This window comes from Trematomus bernacchii, unplaced genomic scaffold (genome assembly GCF_902827165.1).
Source record: "Trematomus bernacchii unplaced genomic scaffold, fTreBer1.1, whole genome shotgun sequence".
Lineage (NCBI taxonomy): Eukaryota > Metazoa > Chordata > Actinopteri > Perciformes > Nototheniidae > Trematomus > Trematomus bernacchii.
Genome location: NW_022987960.1, coordinates 8,457 through 18,385, shown reverse-complemented (window position 1 = coordinate 18,385; position 9,929 = coordinate 8,457). Strand labels below are relative to the sequence as shown.

General features: G+C 39.6%; 1 protein-coding gene across 1 annotated transcript; it reads left to right on the top strand.

The window, feature by feature from the left end:
- Positions 1 to 446: 446 nt before the first annotated feature.
- On the top strand, positions 447 to 6,446 carry LOC117471004 (E3 ubiquitin-protein ligase Mdm2-like; the record flags this gene model as incomplete). Its single annotated transcript, XM_034115784.1, has 10 exons — positions 447 to 580; positions 670 to 803; positions 1,164 to 1,213; positions 1,645 to 1,703; positions 2,915 to 3,005; positions 3,755 to 3,954; positions 4,288 to 4,422; positions 4,974 to 5,045; positions 5,285 to 5,468; positions 5,808 to 6,446. Coding segments are annotated over 10 exons (1,529 nt in total), but the record flags the coding sequence as incomplete, so codon positions are not given.
- Between the last annotated feature and the right edge of the window lie 3,483 nt (positions 6,447 to 9,929).

Below are 9,929 nucleotides of genomic sequence, written 5' to 3'. Positions count from 1 at the left end.
AGCTGATGTAAGGCCAACTCGGTGTTCAGCTCGTGTGTGTGTTGCTGCAAAACAAAGGTTCAAACGCGTTAAAAAATCACCTAAAAATAGACATTTCCCATGTTCTGTTTTCCCCTTTCCTATAGGGTGTTTTTTATATAGCTTTTAGAGCATGTAAACGGTGTGCAAAGGCTAAAATCTCAAAGTTCCGGAACACAGTGACATCACTTGGAACACTTGTGCTTCTATTGGCCTCTATAAGGGGCGGGACATCTCTAAGTTCCACCAATCAGAGCAGACTAGGTCCCCTTTCTTAATAAAATACACTTTTTTTGTTTGTTTTCCTCCGATTTTTGATATGAAATAACTTTGTAACTGTGTTTAAAAGTTGCTATATAAGAAAAAGTGAATGGTTATTTTTATTTATTTGGTTTTACAGTAGTGTCTATCCACACACACATGGTCAGAGAACTTTGTAGGAGTGTCTGTTATTCAAATCGTATCTACATTTTGTGTGTTTTTTAAGGTGAAACCAAAGCTAGAGTTCCAGACGTTGCTGCAACACGCTGGAGCCACTAAAGACACTTTCACCATGAAGGAGGTAAACATGGATTTATTTGTATTTATTGGAGGTTTTATGTACATTTTGAATGTCTCCCATGCTAAATATGTGATGTATTGGTCCTGCAGGTGATGTTCTACCTGGGTCAGTACATCATCCAGAAGCAGCTGTACGACCAGAAGCAGCAGCACATCGTCCACTGCTCCCAGGATGCACTGGGGCGAGTGCTGGGGGTCGACAGCTTCTCTGTTAAAGAGCCACGGTGAGGATGATTTACTAGTGTTTGTTTTGGTCTGCTCGACAGTAACAACAACAACAACTGACTGTTTCTCAGTAAAAGGGACGTTTATGCCAGTTATGGAAAGCAGTTTATTTGACTATTTTTAATACTATTACCATAGATTATCAAATAAAAACCTTATAGCAGGTGTTGAACTTCATATACGTTGAATTTAGTAAAAATAAATATCTGCATTTAAAACCCTGATATAGGATGCAGAAAGTAATGCATCTCATTTAATATAATATGGCATAGTGCAACAACACAGCAAGTACGTATATAATATAGTATCACATATCAAAACATGATAAATAATAATATATATTTGTATGTTTGTTTCAGAGTTCTCTTCGCTATGATCACCAAGAACCTCGTGGCGATAAAAAGCCAAGGTAAGACCGCTCTACTTTTTACATTAGCGTAATTTAAATGTCAAGATTTAACACAGTTCTTTATTTATTACCAAAGGGGGGATTTAGCTTTCACAATTGCTTTGAAAAACACATTTGATGGACTCATTGCCTTTGGAGACACCGTGCCGTCAGACGGGAGATGTACTCTTTGAAGTAAAGGGAGAACTACTGTGCTCTTGGAAACGATTAAATAATAAACACATTGGTTATATAGACATGAGTGGGGATGAAATGGTTCAAACAAAAGCATTGTTTAGGAAACGGAGCTGTGTTTGAAGTCTAAAATAACTTCCTCATTTCCATGATGCAACTGTTCCTCTTCTCCGCTTCCTCTTTTTCCTGATTCTGTAGTTTTTTTTTATGCAAACACATTCATAAAAAATGAACGCGTCTTTCTGTTTCTTCCTCAGATTCACCACCGAGCCCCATTGAACCCCAAAGTGAGACTCAGACAGACAAAGGGGCCGAGGTGAGACTCAGATCAAATATAAGTGTTGTGTTTGAGTCCGTTTTGAGCAAATCTTACCTCAAAAATCTGAATTAGAAGCCGGTTTATTACCAAGTAGGTTAACACTTACTGAATTTGTTTTCGTGCACACATAGACACATTATTAGATATTCAAAATTGTAAGAAAAGGACCAAAAGTAGGACAAGATATTTGTAAATATGTGCAGAATTGGTTATTTCAATGCAAATGTTAGAATTGAATATCAACACATTGCCACAAACGGAATAGAGTCCTAAAACCCGGAAGTAAGTTAGCATTTTACCACTTCCGGTTCCTTCGACAAAAAGCAATGCAATTTCTCCATAGGGTTTAGGATAATATCTGTAAATAAGGTCTGTGGTTGAGACACATTGAAGAGACAGATCACGTTTTGACCCCACTGGTGATTTCTGAAGAGTTTACGTGTCTGAAAAACGATGGTTGTTACCAAGTGGCTGAATAGGACTACAGAAGTTGTCGAGGCCGTTGTACGTCATTACGCCGAACACGTAAACACTCCTCTAAGTTTGTTGCCCTGTTCTGCTTGAAAGCAAGTCCCTGCCTCCTGCAAACTGTTCAAACAAACGCTTCAACTCGTACCATTTAGAATCTGTATGTTTGAATATGGATCTTAAGTTGGCGTGACGTTGAAGCAGCGACCCTGCTGTAGTTCGTTGATAGCATAACGTTAGCATTTTGCTTCAGGCGACTAGATTTATGATTATAAAATGATAAAAGTAGACATGTGGAGATTATCCTGAACAAAACGTGACCCGTCTCTTCAATGTGTTTCAACCACAGACCTTATTTCCAGCTATTTTCCAAAACCCTATGGAGAAATTGCATTGCGTTTTTGTCGAAGGAACCGGAAGGAGTTTCCTTCCGTGTTTTAGGACGCGTCACTGTGGCACTCTATTGAAATGGCAGTAAGAAGCATGCAGTAATGCTCTAAAAACAACAACTGCATGCATTCATTTTTGAAGTTTTTGTTATTTATCAGAAACTTTTAATGAATTACTTTTAATGCCTAATTTAGGAGAATATTTTTAAATATTAAAGCGCATGTAGGGGCATCATTTGCTACAGGGATTATGATGGGAAAAGGCAAAGAAAAAATGAAACTGACAGATTTTTAAAGGGAGTTTTAAACAATATTTTAGAATATCTAATAAATGTGTGTTTGTGCTTTTAGGAGGCAGACTCAGAAAGCCGCTCTTCATCACCAGAAGGGCAAGGAAGACGAAGGAGGAGAAGGAGGAGCAGCGGCAGAAGCAGCGATGCCGGTGAGTTTAATTTTTATGTTATTTTCATGGTCCTCTTAAAGGGGACCAATCATGCAAAATGCACTTTTTGATGTCTTTTATACATAAAGATGTGTCCCCGGTGTGTCAGGGAACTCACGCAGCGTCAGAGAATAAAACCCTCTCTCTTTTCCTCCGTACCCAAATCTCTAAAAACGGGGGAACAACGGAGCTGATCCAGATTTGCGTCCGATATGACGTAATATCTGAAATGTGGACCCACGGCCCTATCAGAAACGTTGCTATCAGAAACAATGCCTGACTGTTTTAGACGTAATATGGTCGGTGTTTACATTAGCATCGCTAACACTCAGAGCTAACCTGTACTGGAGAGCATGTGTGTGAAGAAGCAGGAAATAAAAAGGAACTCACCTTGTGGTATAACCGGCAAGAGAGAAAGCCTTTGAGCTCCATACTGTTTCAGAAACAATCCTTGATAATCCATGATATGGCGTTTCATCACGGCAGCATTTAGTTTAGACAGTAGCTGCCGGGTCCCGCATGAGCTCAGACCCCTCCTCAGCACTTTTGAAACAGGAAGTGAAATAGAGGGATATGAGGCATGGCTAGAATGGGTGATCTGTTTGGTATTTTGAGCAAAACACTTCATAGACATGTTTTTTAGATATTTGTATATATCTGAGACCTATGCTATTGCCTACAAATAGCATGATAGGTGACCTTTAAGTCTGAGGTATTAAACTCCATCACTGCCTCTCTCTCTCTCTCAGGACCCTCACACAGCACAGAGGGTGGTGAAGCTGAGAAAGAGGAGGAGGAGTCAGGGGAGGAAGATAATGAAGAAGAAGGAAGGAAGAGGATGAGGTCTGACAGCTACTCCCTGACGTTTGATGAGAGTCTGTCGTGGTGTGTGATTGGAGGATTGGTGAAGGACAGACACAGCAGCCAATCGTCAGACTCACACAGCACCGTGAGTATTTACACACAAAAACATCTCTTATTTAGACATTTTTGTTGTGTTTTTATAATGTTTCATTTCTTTTTCTCTGTTTTATTAAGCATTTACACTTTAATGATTCGTTTGAATTTTTTTTCCAATTTATTGTAGTTTGTTTTCAGAGTGGGTTTTCTATTTTTAGTGTTTTAGTTTCACTGTTAGCTTACAATAATAACCCTCAAAGACACTCATTAGCTTTCATTGTATTCATCGTGTGTGTGTGTGTGTGTGTGTGTGTGTGTGTGTGTGTGTGTGTGTGTGTGTGTGTGTGTGTGTGTGTGTGTGTGTGTGTGTGTGTGTGTGTAGTCTGGCAGGTCAGAGATCACGGTTGCCGCCTCAGACTCGGAGAGCGACAACTTCAGCGTGGAGTTCGAGGTTGAATCCGTCGACTCGGACGACTACAACGAAGACGAAGCTTCTCTGATATCCGCAGACGACCAGGTAAATATTCATCTGTTTACATTTTAGTATTTAAAGAGACCCTATTCTACTTTTGGGGGGGGGGTTTCCCTCTCCTGTAGTGTGTTTTAGTGCATGTAAATGTTCTGCAAACGCTAAAATCCCAAAGTTCCGGAACACGGTGACATCACTACGGAACACTCGTGCTTCTATTGGCTAGCGCTCCAACACATTGTACGTGAAAAGTATTTTAATGATTACATTTATTTTATTTATTTAAAATGTTCCTATGAATAAAAAAACAAGTTCATTTTTTAGAATTAAATACATGAAAGAAATAATGTAAAAGACTAAACATACCAGAGTTTTTTCTAGAAGGAAAAGTATAATTTCTTTACATATACCCTGAGTTTTGTGATGCTCCTATTGGCTAGCGCTCCAACACATTGTGCGTGATAAGCTAAGGGGCGGGACATCTCTAAGCTGGTTGCCCAATCACAACAGAGCCGGCCAGCTAACCAATCAGAGCAGACTGAATATAATGTATGAACAAATTGATTGTTTTATATATTTTGTTCTCTGTCTGTGTCCAGGTATACGAGGTCACCATATTTGAGGCGGACGATAACGACTCGTTCGATGAAGACACAGAGATCACTGAAGCTGTGAGTGTGCACGTGCACACACACACACACACACACACACACACACACACACACACACACACACACACACACACACACACACACACACACACACACACACACACACACACACACACACACACACACACACACACACACACACACACACACACACACACACACACACACACACACACACACACACACACACACACACACACACACACACACACACCTAACAGTGTGTGTTTCTCTCTCAGGATTACTGGCGCTGTGTGAAGTGTGACGAGTTGAACCCACCTCTGCCCGGAAAATGTCTTCGCTGCTGGACGCTGCGTCAGGATTGGCTGTCTGAAGCGTCACTCCCGCCAAAGCCCGCCTCCTCCAGTCCCAAAGACCTGCCCACAAAGCCAACCGACCAATCAGCAGCCAGAGAGACTCCAGGCAGAGAGAAGCTGTTTACCTGCAAGGATTCAAAGGTTTTATCGTCATATGCTCAATTATTCTGACCTGAGCTCCTCCTACTACGCAACATATATAATAAAATACAAATAAAAAGTAGTGCAAGAAGTCTATAAACATGTAAATAGAACAAGAACAGAATATGAAATTAAATAATGTACATTAAGACAAAATTTAATACGGTTTATTGCGGTGATAACTATTTATATAAATGAGTAGATTACAAGATGTGGGAAATAACAAAGGATCGATATTAGACGTACATTTTAAATTCTCTCTTACTTTGGCATCTTTTACTGATGTTCGCTTTGTCTCCTGTAGGTTCAGATGGCGAGGAGAACGAAGGAGTGGACGTCCCCGATGGGAAAAGATCAAAAGAGACGCCTCTTTTGTCTCAGTGCTTCTCCGACTCTTCAGCCCCAAACTCTGAGGAGCTCCTCTCTTCCTCCCAGCCGTCCTCTTCCTCGCAGCAGAACACTCCTGACTACCAGCCTTCTTCGTCCTCCATCGACTCCCAGGAGCTCCTCCCATCTTCCCTCAACACTCCTCGTCCTCCTGCTGGAGTCCCTGATCTGGAGCGCAGTGTTTCTGCAGAATGGCGTCTTCCCGACTCCTGTCTGGATCCGTGTCTCATTTGTCAGTCGCGTCCGAAGAACGGCTGCATCGTTCACGGAAACACGGGACACCTGATGTCCTGCTACGTGTGCGCCAGGAAGCTGAAGAAAAGGAACAAGCTGTGTCCCGTGTGCAGGCTGCCCATCCAGTCCGTCGTCTTCACCTACATCAGTTAAATCATCCCAGAATAACATCCAGCATCTCCCGGGTTCCTTCCATCTCAACCATTAGGATGCGTAAAGGTTTTGTTCAGCAGGATAGACACTACAAAGGAACTACAGCACATGACTCAACATCCCCAATGCTAAGCTAAAGGCGGCTAATCTTTTCATTCAAACGCATTTATAAAAACACCCAGACGAGCGAACAGGAAGTTGAAGAAATGCTCATTCCTGCACCACTCCATAATGACCAAATTTCAGTTGACTTGCGTCTGTTCGTGCGCACTCTCTCTCGCTTTAGGTGTCTGACAATCTATTCAGGAAGCTGGAATTATTTAATTTTTGTCAATAACCGCCTAAAAAAGAGACCAAAATCCAAAACATTTGTCAATTTCTGGTATTTTTTCACTTCCTGTTTCTGTGTGAGACGCATTGTTTCCCGCTCATGACAGAAATGTGTCATTTTGACCTGTTTTTGTTACTAATGATGTTCTTATCATTGAGAAAGTTCCTAGAAGTTCTTCGAAGTCTGAAGTATTCAAATAGTTCAATTTATAGTGATTATAAAACAGAAAAACACTTTTATTTAATGGAAGAAAATGTGGTATTTACTAAAGAAGAAGGGAAAAAGTGCATATTTTTGGATATAAACAATCTTATGTTGAGCATCAATGCACTCAGTTTTGGTCTTTTTTTTAAATGGGAAATTGACAAAAAATGATGCTTAAACCTAAATGTCAATTAAATTATTTTTCGTTTTGAAGCAGTTTTTCTTCCCCTGGTGTCTTCTTCTGAAATGTCTCACGTTAGAAAAAGGACATAAGGAACACTCCTGAACTGTTGTAATGTTATAATATACATTTCTGTGTCAAGTCTTGCTTCACTAAATGCATCATTTATTTACAACGGAGTAAATATACCTTGTAAAAACTCAAATAAGTGTCAGATTGTTTCTTAAAAAAAACTCGTACTGTTTTTATTTAATAGATTTCCCCGATAAAAAACTAACTTTGATTCTAATTCAAAGGAAAAATAGACATTTCCTTTATGGATAATTCTGTAAAAACATTTTTTATTGCAACATCTTCAACACAGAAAACAATCCAGGTTGCACAACGTTTTGGATTCATTCAAGCATCCTTATTTGATCAGGAGCTCTTTTTAAGTTAGATATCAGATCAGGTTTTGCATCGTTGATTCTCACCGGAGATACTTCAAGGTAAGAAGTGTTCAAAAAACTCTCGTGAGGAGGTTTCCAACGTTGGACTATAATCTTTTGAGCTTCAGTCAAGCCAGATTTTTGGGAGTTTTCCGCGTAAGAGAAAGGTGAGATTCATCATTTAGAAGATCTTAACTAATAACCTTCCCCCAAAAGTGTAATTTTACTCCTGGACACTCCCATACAACATGTAAGAAAGAGCCAATGGGGACAAAATGAACAATAAGGGTCTAATTATTAGTGTTAGATAGAATAGAATTGGGAGGGATGAACCCCTCTGTAATGGTCTCACATGCAGAGCACACAGTGACATGTGTCCTCTGCTTTGAACCCATCCTAGCACCAGGAGTCTAGTACTAGGAGCAGTGGGCAGCTATTGTACAGCGCCCGGGGAGCAATGGGAGGTTGTCCGGTGCCTTGCTCAAGGGCACCACGGCAGGGCCCAGGAGGTGAACTGGGACCTCTCCAAGTAGAAGTCCACACTCCATACTTTAAGTCTGTTCGGGGACTTGAACCGGCGACCCTACAGCTCACGGTCCAAGCCCCTACTGACTGAGCCACTGCCGGAGAGATATGCTCTATGACAACATTTCAGACGTATATACTGATGGTTTGGGTTTTTTGAAGCACTAACATTAACACAAATTGCATCCAAATCCAATTCTTGTCCTAAAGAGGATATTTCCCTATATATATTTCTGGGAGTTAAGATCGTTATAAATAAACAAAACTATTTGTTTGGGACTCAGAATAGGATGTTCTTTCAAATCTGAGGCTTTACAGGCAGACCTTATTCTAAAAGTAAAAGGAGAGAGTGTTTTTGACCAATCTTTGAAAGTCAAGAATATACAATATATGTATTATATATAATATATACCTAAAAAGGAGAAGTCCCTTTTATTGGCGCTATCAGTTCTTCTTCCAAGATGAAACGTTATCCTCATCTATAGCTGAGAGATCGAAATGTGAATGCCCTATGATATCGTTTAAAAAGTACACATATTATTTATAAATGATCCCAATTAAACCCCATTGTCGCTTTACTTAGTGACGCATTACAGAGTTCTTTTTTTAGGAGTATTTTTGTAAATATTTGAGAGATTATTCAGAGAAATAGACCCATGAACATTTGTCTTAAGGGCTTAATTATTTCCTTGACAGTTTCCTGGAAAGAGATATGTAATATGTTTGTAAAAATGTGAATTTCTATATAAGAAATACTATAAAAATGGTCTTTAATTTATTATATTTGCCATATAATATATGTTGGCAGTGCACTGACAGGTCTATATTCTTTCCAGGAAACTTCCAAGGAGTGTCTTTTTATTTATTTTGTTTATTTAAGATGCTCATGTGTATTTTAAGCTGTGAGCATTTCAATAAGAAGATCTCTAATATTTTTCTGTTTGAGCTGAATAAAATATTACTTCTGTTTACTTGTTGTTGTTGTTGTTGACTTTCTATATTTGCTTTATTACTTTGGATACTTTAACTTGTGTTTATATATATATATTTTTAAAAACATCAAAGTTATCAACCAGATGTACTAAATAAGTTCATTTCTTTAAATTAAATACATGAAAGAAATACATTAAAAACTTTTTCTAGAAAGATAATTGTTTCACATATACCCTCACGCTCCTATTGGGTAGCGCTCCAACACATTGTACGTGATAGGCTAAGGGGCGGGACATGTGTAAGCGTTTTGACCAATCACAACGGAGCCGGCCAGCTAACCAATCAGAGCAGACTGGGCTCTGGTTTCAGACAGAGGGTGAAAAGAGGTGCTGCTTTACTTGAGTATTTCCATGTTATGCTACTTTATACTTCTACTCCACTACAGTTCAGAGGTACATGGTGTACTTCTACTCCACTACAGTTCAGAGGTACATGGTGTACTTCTACTCCACTACAGTTCAGAGGTACATGGTGTACTTCTACTCCACTACAGTTCAGAGGTACATGGTGTACTTCTACTCCACTACAGTTCAGAGGTACATGGTGTACTTCTACTCCACTACAGTTCAGAGGTACATGGTGTACTTCTACTCCACTACAGTTCAGAGGTACATGGTGTACTTCTACTCCACTACAGTTCAGAGGTACATGGTGTACTTCTACTCCACTACAGTTCAGAGGTACATGGTGTACTTTTACTCCACTACAGTTCAGAGGTACATGGTGTACTTCTACTCCACTACATGTATTTAATACCTTTAGTTACTTCACAGATGTGGATGAATGATGTGAAATATAATCAAGTGTTAAATCAGACTTTAGTTCCACCTGGAGTAAATCCACAAGCTACCCTGCAGTATACAAAGTCATTCAAACTAGCTGCACCTTTACCAGCTTTGAGAACACTTTCATGATCAATCATTATAAAACATATCATATATATTATTCTGAAATGGACCAATCTGCACAATGACTACTTTTACTGTCGCT